General features: G+C 39.3%; 1 protein-coding gene across 4 annotated transcripts in view; it reads right to left on the bottom strand.

Moving 5' to 3' along the window:
* Positions 1-2,036: 2,036 nt before the first annotated feature.
* TMEM164 (transmembrane protein 164) overlaps positions 2,037-15,701 on the bottom strand; it is a 46,854-nt gene continuing 33,189 nt past the window's right edge. For all 4 annotated transcript variants that reach the window (XM_068697141.1, XM_068697142.1, XM_068697143.1 and 1 more), the window contains 2 exons: positions 8,429-8,529; positions 2,037-8,039 (listed from right to left, as the gene is read on the bottom strand). In XM_068697141.1, the coding sequence (XP_068553242.1) occupies positions 7,833-8,039; positions 8,429-8,529 (308 nt within the window). In that variant the 3' untranslated portion in view covers positions 2,037-7,832. The remainder of the gene's footprint in view (positions 8,040-8,428; positions 8,530-15,701) is intronic.

The raw sequence follows: 15,701 nt of genomic DNA, 5'->3' as shown, positions 1-15,701 counted from the left end.
CCACAAAGCAGGGCTACTTTTAAAATTTTGGTTTGGTTGATTGTTTTGGTTTGGTTGGGTTTTCTTTCTTTTCTTTTTTTTTTTAATATTAGTTATTTTGGTTGGTTGTTTTTAGCTTAAGACTATTGGTGAACCAAGGGTTCAGGCACACTGCTTTCACTGGATCAGCTTAACTGTCAGCACCAGTTTTCAGTGCCCCTGGAGTACCTCTGACATGGCAGCAGAGCTTTCTGGGGTGTGCCTCAGTGGTTGAGGGAAGCTTGGCAAGTGTCAACATTGGTGTAGATACCCATGATATCAAGGGGATGTTTTATTTAATAAGGGCAAGGAGTGTGTTCCTGTGAAGCAACAGACCAACAATCCAGCTGATGGCAAAACGCAGGATGACCAGATGACAGGCATGTAAAAATGACATGGAAAACTGTTTCCTGAGCCAAGTGCCTAGTGTACTGAGACACATTTTACTGAGTTTAACTTAAAGGGAGTATGTTTTCCTCTGCAGGACAACAATTGAGACAGAGCAAGAAATTTCTAGTGTTGCCCTGGAATTCAGATCTGAATTTGGAAATTTTTTAATTAGCCTTTGGCTTATTCAGTTGTAATAGGTTACCCCCAAAAAAGTAATCTCTAGCTGTTGATGACTGATGCTTAACGATTTTATTTTTAGAAGATAAAAATTAAAGGGATAAACCTGCTTGAGTAAATAGCTTCCATTGTGGTTTTAGTATTTTACAGAGTTTGTATCATTAAATCAACCTGAAACTCACAGTTCATTGAGATGTCCAGCTAGTTAACTTCCCTACCAAAAGTTTCCTTCAGCCAGTGATGTAGTTAACACAGTACAAAAAACAAACTAGCAAAATAATGCTGAGTATTGGGGATGTTTCAGAAGTGGTGATTTGCTTATTCTTACATATATGTTGATATTAAACAATGAAAAGCTGACTTACAATTAGAGTTGTTGAGTGCTGTAGAGGATAGTTAGCAGTGCCTGAAAAGGAAATTGCTTAGTTAGTTCATTTCAGGTTTTCAGAATGTACTTTACACTAAATTTCTACTTAAGCTGCTTTAAAGACTTATGTGTAAGGACGTACCAGTCTTTCAAGAGAATTTAAGCTGGGGAATTGGTTCTGTTCTCCAACTAGGTGAAAACTTAAAACATCTAAAATGCATATATAGTAAACTCAAGTGGGCATATCCAGTATTCTTTCATCAGGAAATTTACATAATGATCTAACTGGTTGTCTGAGACTGTACTGGGTCACAGTGTTTATTGCAGGGTACTTAAAAGTCCTTTTTATTATGGACAGAAACATTTCAGGAGTGCATTAATGATGGAACTTCTTTGCCATCGCTTATGGTGTGAGACTGGCCAGAAAGCTACTGTAATTAATGTACTTAAAAATTTGAGCTGAAAATTTCTGTACTTTTTCTGTACTCCTCTCCTGAAGTGACTTAGAATTAAACAGGAAATTAAAAAACTCTCCACAACTGTGGTAAAGAAATTTGAAAGAAGAGTAGAAGACATCATAATACTGTTTCCAGAGCTTTTTTTCTTTGTTTTTTTTTTTTTTGTTGTTTTGTTTTGTTTTTTGTTTTTTTTTTTTTTGTTTGTTTGTTTTTGTTTTTTTTTCTTAAACCCATGGGACATGGACAGAGAACATATGAATAGCAACTAAAGGATTTATGTCCTGCAGTGAGGTCTACCAGTAAACTCAGGCTTGGCTTGTGTTGATTGCTAGAATAACAGGCACAGGTCATACTCCAATGTTTAAAAGAAACTCTGGTAATCATTGTTCTCACTTAAAGGAACTGCTACCTGCAAGGTAAGCTACCTCTAGCAGTACAGATTGCTTAAAACAGGAGAGTCTGTATTTGATGATTTGATCTGATTTGATGCATCCCTCTATGACTAACTGCTAATATTACGAGCAGAAGTGGAACATCAACTTCGGTTTTCTTACTTAATTTCAGAAAATAATGATCAAGACAGACTCAGTGCCCAGCATGATTACAATGATGACAAAACTGTACAGTACTGTTAAAATGCATTTATTTGTTTTAATTCAAAGGTTTAACAACTATTTGCCCAGTGAGCTGGACTTAGGGTACAACAACAACAAAAAATCATCAGACCAAAATACAAAAACAAGTTCACAAATTACCCCTTATTTGTAAATGTTACCTCATTACCAAGTTTTAGCACATTAAAAAGTTACAAAATTTATAACACTCTTACAAATTATTCAGAACTAACAGCATACGTGGAAGTTGAGCCTCTCCACATCCATCCTTGCCCTTGCCATTCCATTCGGTGCCTGGGTAACAGCACACTTGAACTAGAGGGTTGGGTAAGAGGAACTGCAAGTTTCCAGAGACTGCTTTGTACATCAGTCCAGTACCTGAGCAATTCCAGCTCCCTGGCACAGTTTGGCTGGCAAGAGTGGCGTGGGTATGCTTACCGTTCTGCCTGCTGCATCCTCTGCAGCATTGAGATAATGACTCAGTAAATGCAGGAATAATTTAAAAAAAAAGTACAAAATTGACCCTGCAGAAAAATAACATCATTTTAAAAACAGCTTGGCCTTACTAAATTACTAAAAGCTGCAATACAGATATACAACAATAGCATCTTGAGCATGAGGTCACAAGAATGAACAGATTTGTTATGTATTTTGTCACTGTAGAAATGAAAACATTAACATTGACCTGTCTGCCTGTAGAAGCCTTCCAGCTACTAACAGAAGGGCTGACATATGCCCACCTTTTTTATTTTTATTTTTTTTCCTTTTTAGAGCTTTTAATTCCTAAGAATCCACCACATGGATCACATGACAAGTGATAGGATGCAAAAAGGAAATGGTCTCATGTTGCACCAGAGGAGGTTTAGATTGGGCATGAGAAAGAATTTCTTCATGAAGAGGGTGATTGAGCATTGGACTGGGCTGCCCAGGAATGTAGTGGAGTCCCAATCCCTGGAGATATTCAAGAGACGCGTAGACATGGCAATAAGGGACATGGTTTAGTGGTAGGACTCCGTAAGTCAAGCTGATGGTTAGACTTGACAATGTTCGAGGTCTTTTGCAGCCCAAATCATTCTATGACTTGCAACAGCAAGAAAAACATCATCATCTACGGTTGCCATTAGGTATAGATGCATAGGAAACACATGCCTGTAGTTTAGATGCAAGAATTAGGATCTAAGAGTAAAATACAGTACTTGAACAGTTCCAAGTAGCCACTTCTGAAAGGAAAATACCATTAGGCTTTACAAAATATTATCAAATATACAGAAATATCAAAACCCTGATTGTGGCCGGAGACCAAGGGGTAGATCTACAATGAGGTACTGTATAAAATAAAGGTATGCAAATAAACTGACTTTTTGAGTCTCCCAGCTTCAGCAATGTAGCTATACTTTAAGCACAAACGACTTGAGAAATGCTGCTTGTAATTAAAGCCCACAAGAAGCTGAACCAAACCCCAAGTATGGGTGTTGTGGTCACAGACAGGGGTTCTCATTAATTTTTAAGTATGATCAAGAACCGGTAGTTTTCACCCTTCAAAAAGAAAACAAGATGCAAATTCTTTGGTGCTTAAAGAGAAGGAAGCTACACAAAACAGATACAGCTCAAATACTGCCTACAGTGTCTGAATCCTAAAAAAAAAAAAAAGAAGTAAAAAAGATGCTGCATATGTCCTAGACAGCTAAAGCCTTGGCACAATCGCTGACACAATAATCTCAGTATTCACAGGCTATCACCTGAAGTTATGGTGGATGCAGAATGTGTAGTTGCTTGTTTTTATGCTTTGGAGTGCTGCATAAACAAACAATCTGATCCGTAAACAATTTTACTGTAGTTACTAGTGCTTCATTGATGTCTACACCTGGAAGGAAGTTTAGACTGTCACTTGCTGGCAGAAAGGATAGTCATTCTCATTGCTCCTTGTTTCTTTTGTTTGGAGTGTCCGTGTACTAAAAATTGGAATAGAAGGCTCTGTTCAGACAGCTGAACATGTAACTTAGATGAAATGAAGCACCACACAATAATTTTTTCTGGTATTGTACATGACTCGTTCATGGTCAGCAAATCAAGCCATTTCAGGGTGAGGTTTTGTAACCAAGCCTAAGCACTTCTAAAATACAGGCCCCTACTGAAAGGAACAGTCTGTCGGCCTATATGGGCAGCCTCTGGCTGTGCACCATATGTGCCCCTAGTATCTTCATAACTGTTAGCACTGAGATAAAAGACTCCAGAACATCTGACTAGGGAGGGCCAGGACTACCCTTCTGCTCACACATCGCACTGCTCCAGTGTAAAACCTCATAACCAGGTAGTGGGCAACAGCTTGAATTTCCTTTGACATAGATTGTGTCCATGATGCCACAGGAGAGAATGCTGATCAACTTTTAAGAATAGCAACATAGTTTCACTCTTTAATTTCCAACATAAAAACAACCAGAGAAATCACCTGTACAGCATCAGTGCCCATAAAATAAACTACTAGAGGAAAATAAAATCTGCCAGGGAAGAAAACAGATACTCCTACATGGAGGTTAAGTGTTCTGCTTTCCTGTTCAAACTAATATCCTACATACTGAACAAGCTCTGTAAGATAAATCTTCCAAACAGCTACCCGAGACAGCTGGGGAGTAAGGGATGTGAAGTTCATTCCTTTTCTGCCCTGTTCTCCATACGTGAAGCTCACGTCTCAGCTGTGCTGACACAGCTTGCTGGGGAACCATCCCATAAAACAAACTGAAATACCACGTTTAAAAATAACCTTCAGAAAGGGGCAGGGGGAACAATAACTTGGCCAACTTCATCAGTAGAAGACATTAAGCGAAGAAGTCAACACAGCTTGCCATCACAAAGAGGTGCTGACTGCTGCCCTCCCTCGTGATCCCAGCGGCACCAGTCTTCTGACCCTCAGAACAGCCTTACTGAGGGTAGTGGTTTAACTCTCTACTTCTTTGCTAAATTACCACATTCAATTAGCCATTTTAGCAACTTCAGCAGTTCAGACACCAAAACCTGCACAGGTGAGGTGTGGAAAGGGAATACGAGTTTCCCTTTGGCTGTGATGAACTGTTCTGTCAGCTGTTGTGAAGTTGTGCCCAGAATGGTGAGAAGACCGGGAGGCCCAGCACAAGACAGAAACCAAACGGCCCTAGGGACTTTGCCATAGTGGTGGCTGTACTTGAAGTCACCACTCCTGCTCTTCAATTTTAAGTCAGTCAGAAGGGCTTTGCATTCCAAGAAAAGAGCTTGCACTGAAACACCTGAGCTTATGTAAATACTTCTGCAGTCTTAATTGACCAGAGGCAGTCACTGGTGAGAAAGAGGAGCTGTATTATACCTGGTTAGAATGAGTGCCCTGAAGCACAGGACTGCAGAAGATAGGAAATACTGGCATTTTTTTAGGGGGGGAAGGAGAGGGAGGAGAAGGCGTTACTCTCATGTAATTATTTTTTTTTTCCAGTAGCTTGAATATTATATTCTGAAGAAAAAAAATAAACAGGATTCTTCAAAAAATAGTGATTAAAATTAAGTAAATTATAATGCTAGTGTTTGCAAAATTTGGCAAAATCATCCCACTGTTACACCAAACATTCTTTCTAAAGCAGACTAGATCCAACCCAAGGCATTTTGCCAAATTAGTAATAAACAAACCAAGATACAGTTGACTAACTGTGGGGAGGGCAGAAACACTACATTTAGCTGTTCATAGGAGATGAAGTATATTAATAGAGAGCACACTTTAACATCCAGCAGTGCCCATCTTAGCATCTCCCAGCAACATCCTGTATTTCATCAACTGCAGATGCAATACTGACTCTTGAAGTACTTCAGCAGCTAATTAAGTGGTCTTCCACAGATGGGTTCAAGCCTTTAGTACCAATGCATTTTTTCTTTAGGCCCCACACTCCACAACTACTTAGGCAACATATGCCCAGCTTCACTGAGGCAGTAGTGGGATGCTCAGCGAAGTTCAGTACCTACTTAGACATTTGCAGAATCAACAATTGCTAGTGAACTCTGTGATACTTCTTAGTATCAGGTACTTAGTCTTCTCAACCTGCACACTGAGTAAGGGCACCTGGAGTAGTGTAGTCTATAACAGGGACAAGCTATCCATGCTTGACAGATAGTTTAGATTGCTCTCATGTTCTCAGGTTGTGATAGTACAGGGTATTTAGTTTATAGGCATGGAAGAAAGCCAGAATCAAGTTTGTAAATTTAAATGTAGAACAAAGTACATCTAACTGGGATCTACTTTTTTTTTTTTTTTTTTTTAATAAAACCATGTGGAGTGAAAAATATTTGGAGAAGCCATTTGTTCCCTTCTCCAATGAAAACTTATCTTACAAAAAAGAAAAAAAAAGTCAACCACTTATCATTCTTACTTTTCTTCTTGAGGTATAAATGACTGTACCTTCACATCAGAGTATGTATTCGGGTGATCCATCCAGAGGAGGTATGATGGTTTTGTTTTTATCTTACAAGTCACAGCTACAACAATACAATGCAAATAATCTATAAATGGCAACAAACTTCTGTACAACAAAATTCCTGCAGCCCTGAAATGCTGCACAACAATAGGCTTGCAATTAGCTATCTGGAGGCACACAGTAGAGCCCTCCCAGCTTCCTGCCCAGCAGTTTCTCCCCTTAGCCAGTTTACTATTTATAATTCTGTCTACCTACATCCTGTTCTACTCCAAAACACAGGTTGACAAGAAAATTTAGTCATACTAGTAAACTGGAACACAGCTTTTTCAGTCCTGTGCTAACGTGACATTCCTTTTTGTACCTATATTTTTAAAAAGTGTACAGAATGTATTAGAGTCGAAGAGAAAGAAAGTTTCATTTTGTTTCCTCATTAACCACTCTATTAAGGATCAGGGTAGAATACAGGAGGAATGTTTCAAGATACTGCAAGTTTAAAAAAAAAAGAAAAAGAAAACTGTTTACATTGGACTCTGTATTCCCACTCTCTCTCCAATCTAAACTAAGTGCCAAAGAAAACATTTTGTTTAAAGGCAGGTCAGAGCAGTGGATGAAATATCTATCGTAGCTTACACATAATGTGGGCTTTTGAAATTATTTCAATATGTTCTTCCAATCCATCAAGAAGCATCTCCAAAGGATCAAGATCTGATGGGACCTTGGCAGACAGATACTTACCCCCAGCAGCTTAAGAAACGAAGTAGTCAGATAAAAAAAATCATGATTTTTGAAAGAATTATTGTTCCCCAATATTTTCAACCAGCTTAATGAAAATACAGTAGAACCTCACTGTTTTGCACCTATGACTGGGAGATCACATGTACATCATTCCACTATGACCATTTTGCAACATTTAAGTGCTAAGAGTTAAGCCAGGATGATGCACTTCAAGCTGCGTTCTGTTCACATCAGTGGAGAGGTGTAATTCAGCTTTCCTTCCTATTCTGTGATTATAACTGCACTCATGTTTAGTGGAAAAGAAGTCAAAATGAGGTAGCACTGCCACTCTCTTTGCTGGAATGTGGACAGATCCTGGCCTAATTTTAAAGGGTGGATTAGCAAGATGATTCTACTGTAATCTGCACAAAATGTATAAAACACGAACCTTTCCCAGAATAAGGCCACTAATTTTGCCATTGGCAATAGGCAGTGAGAAACAGCAGTTAAAAGAAGAACCCTCAATTGATAACAGAGGTGTTTTTGAGGCAATAAACTGTGGGGAGAAATATAAACACACAGTCTTCTCATCCCTCCTCTTTGTTTTCCAGTATGAATACAGGTGTCTCTGCTTCCTGTATGTACTACTCCATGGGGAGAAATTTCAGTCTATTTTCTTAGCGGGGAGTCTAAGTAAGTCCACGCTACATTTAAAGATGGGGACAGCACTGTAAAACAGCAGAATTACAAGCTTCCCATGAGTCATAGTCATGACTGTCTGATGTCCAGATGCCCAGATTCGATACCAGCGCCCATAAAAAGGATCTGAGATGGCTGGGCATAACATGTTGTTCAAATTCACTTCTGTAACCTAGGGAAAGGGACAACAGATTTATAAATTAACAATATTTTGTGTTGCATTGATTCAGACACTGAAAACGGTAATTTACCATAATGATCAAAATTGCTTAGATGACAATCCTTTGTTCAACACAAACAGTGCAGCTTTCATAAACAAAGCAGATCTGAATTCAGCTGTGCATTTAATAGATGGATTTATGCAGGTACATAGTTGATTTATGAGAGGCTTTGCCAATACTTGTGAGATACGAGATACAAGTGTCCATTAGAACATGCAATTAAAAATCTGCACACAAGTCTTACCCGTGCCTATATATCTGGACACCTGGAAAAACTAGTCAGTGCTTCTACTTTCAATGTACTTGCAAACTATCCATTTATTAACCCGTGTTTACTTACCAAACCCAGAATCTGCAAGATGCTAAAATGATATACAAACATAAACCCAGTAGATAAAAGAGCCCACCAGAAATTGGAGAGTGGTTCTGGAGTGTAGATACCTTAAAAAGAAAGGAATACATTAGTATTCAGTTAGTATTCAGCTGAATTGCTGTGTCCATCAAACACTCATGAATAATCCTCTCTTTTCTCCACTGTGGATGCTAGGGCATCTGGCTTTAGCTGATAACTTACTGAATACCATTATAATAATTAATACTGGAGTGCCTTCTTTTTTACCTGGAGCATCCTGATCATTTTCTTCCCTCCTCCTGGTCCAGCATTAAAACATACATTGTATTACCTTATTAAAGCCTGCCTATTTTGCCTTCTACCACAGAAATAATATACTCCAAAATACAGTAATGGTATACAAGGAAGTTTTCAAAAATCACATTATTCGTACTTAAACACCTGCTTCTTATGGGGGCTATGACTTAAGCATGCCCAGAACTAATGCAGGCAGCAGCAGTTAATGTGCAGTGCTGTATTACAGCACAGACAAACTGCCATGTCCTATTTTATAGTTGTTCAACAACTATTAAAAAATAACTTGTGCCAATAATGCATAGGAACAGAAGAGCTGTATAAAGCAGTCAAGCCATTAATGACAGGCTGCTTTTAAGTGAAAACTGCTGTGGAGATATTTTCAGATCTACCCTGAAAACACTTTTATAACCAGGTATCACAGATACTGTAAAATACTTTTCCCCCTCAAATGAAGTAGCAAATACCACATTTTTCCTGGGCTCATGCTTCTCTCAACTCCTTAAACGAGATTTTTGTCAACTTAGTGATAAAACAACAACATCTCACATGATCTAAAGTGGACCAAAGAAGTCAGATCTAATAAAAGTATCCTTAGATACCAGACAATTTTTGGAATTAAATATTCCAACATTGCATGTTGATAACAAAAACAGTGTACAGAGTTGTCAGGCACTTATTAGCTGACACGAAATCTTCAGTTTAAGACTGGGAAAATAACTATTTTCTGTAAGACTTTAATAACCTAGGGACGCAAAAGAAAGATATGCATACTGTCATACCACTCAACTGCTACAAAAAGTTGTTGTGTTTCAGACAATTAATACACCATTTTTATCTACCTTTGCACTCCCTGACCCATTAGATGTTATTAAACATTGGAATGAATAACCAGTACTCAAAGGATGGCTTACAGCACAGGGTGCAATATTCATATTAGCCTTTGCTAGCTTGCACATTCAGTAATTACCAGGAAGATTTAACAGATTTCGGCATATGCTGTACAACACTACTGGGAACTCAAATTTAACTACACATACATAGCTAGCTATGACAGTACTCACCAGACTACAGCTGGTACGAGTGTGCCTAAGTATACTATTTTACATAGATAAAGGCAAATAACTGCTGTTATCTGCTTTACCACACCACTGTATAGGGGTGCATGCTGTCTCAGTTTCATAATCCCTAGAGGATTGCTTTCTCAATCCCCGCTGTGCTTTTAAAATTCTCTGCACAGTTTTCTTCCACAGTATATGCATCATGCCAATCTAGATTGATTTTGCAGCAGCTACTTGTAGTAATATAATTTAAGTAGAATTTTCTCAAAGTTGCAATATTCTTACCAAAATTACCTATACTTTACATTCTAAAACTATGTGTATTCATTGTCCACTCAATGTAACATAGCTTCTCTGTTGCTAGTCGACAGAGTGAGGAGTTGATAGTATGCTTGACTGACAGCAGCACATATGACCCCATATATCACTCACGGTGACTTCAATGAGCAGTAGTATCAGTGTAATTATCCAATATACAGCTGCACGCTGTAAGCAAACTGTTACTAGGTGCTACCAAGACAAACAGGAGCAGGGAAGCTACTTTGAAAGCATAAGGCAGCTTATAAGATTTCTTATCAAGTGGGTGCGTGAAGGTCAGATGCAGTGTCTGAATTATAAGCAAAATCCCAAGGTACGAGACTACATGAGTAACCTTAAGTGGAGTCCTCCTGCAGTTAAAAACAGAAAACTCACACCAGTCTACTTAGAGCACGCTTGCTACATATGTCAGAAGTGCTGGCATCCTATTTAGAAACCAGTACAGGAGGCTTCACTTAAATAGCGAGATTCATTTAACTCCCCTGCCTGAAAACAGGAGTAGGGTGGCAGGTACGCGATACTACCTTGCAAATAGTTTTTCATTGTAGACAGCAAGAGTCAGCCTTGGTGTTGCAGTTTAGAAGACCATAGCTCTATTTTTGGCTATCCCACCAATTTTGAGTGACCTGCTCAAGCTACAAAGAAAGTCTTTGTACTACCTCTCCAGCTGCAGGATAAAGAAAACATACTTTGACTCGCAAAGTTTTTTTTTTGTTGCTTATGCAGACTTATGGGCATGTTTAGCCTAGATGCAAAACATGAGATAAAATTTAAATAAGGTATAGAAGAAGAATAGTTCAGTTGGAAGCAGCCTACATAGATCAAAGTCCACCTGCCTGATCACTTCAGGACTAAACAAAAGTTAAAGCATATTTACTGAGGGCATCATTCAGGTGCTTCTTGAACACGGACAGACATGGGGCATCTAAAACAGCTTCCAGAAACTGGCAGAGTAGTGCTATATCATATTCAATTTCACATGAACTTGCCTAGTTGGCAGCTGCTTACGTTATAACAGAAGTTTCTGTAAAGCCTGAGAACAGATCCTAAAGAAGTAAACACTCAGAAAAACTATAATAGACCTCAATATTGGGAACGATTTGGGAGACCTACAGTGCAGACAGTGTGTAAACACTGAAATAGACAAGTGAGCCTAACTATGAAACAGGATTGGTGGGAGAATACAGTCACTAAAAGACCCAAGTATTAGTCTTTTAGGTAAAATTGCACAAGATTACAAAATGGATCAGTGACATAGTTTGGCTTTGAAATGCAGCTTCTTGTGGCCAGCTCCAATCTAGTGAAGGAATCATGTTTCAGAAGTCACTTAGGAGAACTGTTCAGGTTCCTACAGCTGTGAATTTCACACTGCTACATCCTCTCTTTGTTCCAAGACTTAAAAGAAGAAAAACACGGTGACTCTCACCCACTACAGACTCTCAATCTTGCTATATAAGAGAAAATTTCCTCCTTGCTAGACTTTGCAATCCTGAGAACGATAGTGTGATTTTCAGCAGTATCTTTATCTGGACATCAAGGGACAAAAAGGAAACAATGACCTCCACAGAAAAGCATTTCAGAGAGCTTTGGATTCCCACATGCATTTGGGGGAACTAATTTTAAATTAATACCTGGGATATTTTCTGTACATTTGTCACTGAGTAAATAATCACTATAGATTTTATTACTGTACTGTCCTGCTATTTAACAGATGCCTGCTTAACAGAGCAGTGTGATCTATTTTCTATAGTACACAGTCTGCTAATGAAAACATACAAACAGGAAAATTGAGATCCAGCTGAGTGGCTGTTTGAATGGCCTGTGTTGTCTTTGGCAAAAGCTATTTGCTGCTTACACGAGAAATCAATTTCAATATGTGGCAGTGAGTTTCACTATCTCTCTATCCACAAAGGATCACAGGCAGTTCTTATACGTTAAGCACTTTCAAAAATTTAATCCAGCTGCCAGTCTGTCACTAATCTCATTCTCGGAAACGCTCATGCCCCAGACAGTTGAGACTGTTTCAAATCAGGGTCATCCAAGTAGGCTGTATGTTTGTTCCTGTGTTGAAATAGCATGGCAGTGCATCTTTCAGTTTAGATTAAACTTCATTATTTCAGTAGCACTGATAGGAAGGACTTCATATAGGTTGAGGGCCTTGGGATTCTTCATCGGCTTCTGCAGCAAGGAGTTGCGTGACCTTGAACAAGCTATGCAGTTAATTTTGCCATTTACAAAATGGAAGTGTGGCTTGAATAATCTAAAGATCAACATAGAGACTCAATTTATTTTATATTGGTTTCCATCTTCCCCTGCAAAGTCTTGTGTTAGTTGCAGTGTTATAAATGTCTAGTGTCTTAGGAATTACTGATATTTATTTAAAGTTATCAAATAATAGGATCGTAAAAATTTGAATGCAATTTACTAGAAAACAGAATGCAGTACAGTTATTCCTGCTTGAATAGGAGAATTAGAACCTAAATACAGTATATTTTTTTAATTTGATAGGGTTTAAAAATAATCCCTCTTTCCTAATTAATGTCTTGCTTTATTTGCTACTATATTTAATAGAGATGTTTCAGTTTTCCGGCCCCAAACATTCTCCTTTTGTAGTCTCCTAACTAGAGCTATACATACTTGATCCAGAACTCTGAGCAACTGTTGCAATTCCTTCATTTTCAAGCTGTAAAAAGGCGAGGGCAAACTTAATTCCGTTTTATTTCCCTTAATCAAGGGGTTAATTTCAATAGTGTATTTTGATCTATTGAGCTAGCCTAAAGAACGAACTTCCTTTCCAGGGGGAGAACAGAAAAACTGTTCTCCAGAGGATGAGCTAGTTATCACCTGAAATCTGCAATTTCCCCTACAGTTGTTCTGAATTTATGGGCAGATTTCAAAACACAACCTTATACCAGGAGATTTTTATTCCCCAACCGTCAGCTACTCTTGTCAAAATCACCTTGGACAGGAGATCTTGTATTACCTGCTCCTGTCAGGAGCAACTTTTGATAGTCCATAAAGAAGGCTCTTCCTTTTCCTTCACATTGTTAGTCATTCTTCCATATACTGGTAAAAATAAAATAAAATAAAATAAAATTGCTCAACTTCTCAGTCTCTTGCATGTAGACGGAAGTCTTTAACAGACCTTGGGCCCAGTCAGAACATCCTTTTTTAGCTCAAGTGTTTCACAGTAGGAACTGCCCAGTGCATGAAGCTCAGTGGGTCATGTCACAGACACTGTCTCCTCCTCTTCCTCTCCAGCTCTCTTAAATCTTCGAACAAGACCAGCTTGAAATGCTCGAGCTGCAGAAGAGCCTGCAGCCCAGCACACAGCTCCAGCTGCCAAGTGCCACAGCTGCCCTGCTGCTCCAAGTGCCGGCTCTCAGCACTGCTGGGCAGCGGACCAGTCATTTACATCTAACACGTGGGATCCAGGAGGCAGAGAAAAGCTGGAACAGTAACATGGAAGCTGTCAGCAGGAGAGCAGGAACATAATCGGATGAGAGTGAACCTTACACAGTGCACAAGAGTCAACAGCTCTCTAAGCAGTTAAGAGTTTCAGTGGAAGAAATGAAACCCTTATTATAAAGTATTTCACTGAGAGGGAGATAAACGTGGTTTGTAACTATCTAACTATATTCAAATATATGGCCAATTCTTCCTGGATTGCTAAGGTATATAATTCCCAGCAGCCAGAGTAAAAGCAAAAGTTTAATTCCCTAATTGCTTTAATTCTACCTCCCTAGTTTACAGCTACAGAAAAAATGATCCTTCCATCTGTACTTGCTACCTGTATTCTACATCTCATAACTGAGCCCGGCTTCTTGTTAGGTAAAAATCACCGCCTGCCCTTAAGGAAGCTGGCTAGCCAGAACAGCTTCTGTCTGCCTTCCGAAGGGTGACGGTGGTGTGCTTTGTTGCAGGGGGAGGTTCGTCAACTTCTATGGGCTTTCTCACAGTGCTGCAGAAATTAATCTGTTCTGATGCCACCTTTGAAGACAATTAGATCAAAAAAGAAAAAGGCTTCGTGACCTGAGCCAGAGAGATGGTTTCTTTACTGCTCATGACGATACAGAATTGCCTTATAAGCTGAATATTCTCACTCTGCTCCCAGCAAACAACTTCCCTACTGAAGTATTGAGGATCAGTATGTCTGTCCCTCTGTGCTCAGCTCTCAAAAGGAGATGGGGCCAGCCTACATGGCTGTCCAGAGTTTGCTCCAAAAAGGTGTTGTGTTTTTTTTTCCCTTCCCTAAAATACAACCAAATTAATTTACTCTCTCCACAGAGTGGATGACCTACGTTTCAACTGTGAATTTTGAGAATTTGCCCGGCCATTTTAACACAGCGGATGCTAGTGACCATCTCCCCCTGCAGGTGAAAGTGTCAAATCACGTTATAATTGACACCAACATAAAGGGCTCTAATTAACCACACTAGATCTTCAGATCCATAGATCAAATTGCTCCTTAAAGTGACAAAACCCTAAAAATACCTGACACCAACATCCTTGCCTACTTCACTAAGTTACTGTAAAGTCTACTAAATAACACTGGGGATCTCAAAACACATGAAGGATGATCTCAACTCTGCTGTTAGGAAGCCCCTACAAATCAACCCTTATTCCAAACTTCTGTGGAGTGACCAATGCTCACAGTCCCCAGGAAACAGCAATTCCACTTTGATTAAACTTCAAAACTATCTGAAACTCTGAAATCAGGTGCACATCTAATCTTGTCAAATCTATCCAAAAGCTGACCAAACTAGCTTACGGACCAAGACGGTCAAAAACTGAGAGACCTCTGAGGCTGATGGAGCACAAAGTAGGTTTTTTTCATCATGTTATGAGCTGGCAAAACCAAGTCCTCCAAAAAGCACTGAAGGTCTCTAATACTTTGATCTTAGAAGGTCAGGTTAATGCACTGTTGAAATAGCTTTGACAGTTTGAGACATTACACTTCCTCAGCTGCCATCTCCCTGAGCCTTCTGCCAGCTGTATCCCAGTAGCAAAAAATAGACTCACCCGAGTACACTCATATGCTTTAGAAGACAAGCTTAGTTGTAACTGTAGATGAAAGCGGTTTGAGGACTTTTCAATGAAGGGGTTGGTTCCCTGGTCTCAAGTCATGCTGCTGTGGTTCCCGTCTTCTTCCCTCCACCCTGATAATTCCTTTCTTGCACCTCCCTTTTGCTAGTCCCAGCACTCATCTGATCCCGCTATAACCCAACTCAGGAGCTACAAAAGCATGCACACCTTCTTCCACACGGAAATGAGAATCTCACCTCCTGATGACTAGAGGAAACAGTGAGTATATCCACAATTCTACATCCATTCTATTGCTCCGCTTCAACCTATTCAGCTATTTCAGGAATGTTGTGTCCTGCCAGAGGCACAGAACAATATTTGGCAGGGTTCACACATGTTACAAGGTAAGATTCATCCAGCAAGAAAGCTGAGAATTGCAGGTCTGTTTCATGCATGACCTGCCTTGAGTTTGGCTTCTCTGTTGAACTGCTCTATCTGAACTACCTCCGTTCTGCATGAGTGCCTCTTATTGCAGGTTAGAGAGATACGAGCTATATCATTTA

Source organism: Anas acuta, chromosome 13 (assembly GCF_963932015.1).
Source record: "Anas acuta chromosome 13, bAnaAcu1.1, whole genome shotgun sequence".
Taxonomy (NCBI): domain Eukaryota; kingdom Metazoa; phylum Chordata; class Aves; order Anseriformes; family Anatidae; genus Anas; species Anas acuta.
Note: the sequence above shows the minus strand (reverse complement) of the source record. Positions and strands in the feature narration are given on the sequence as shown.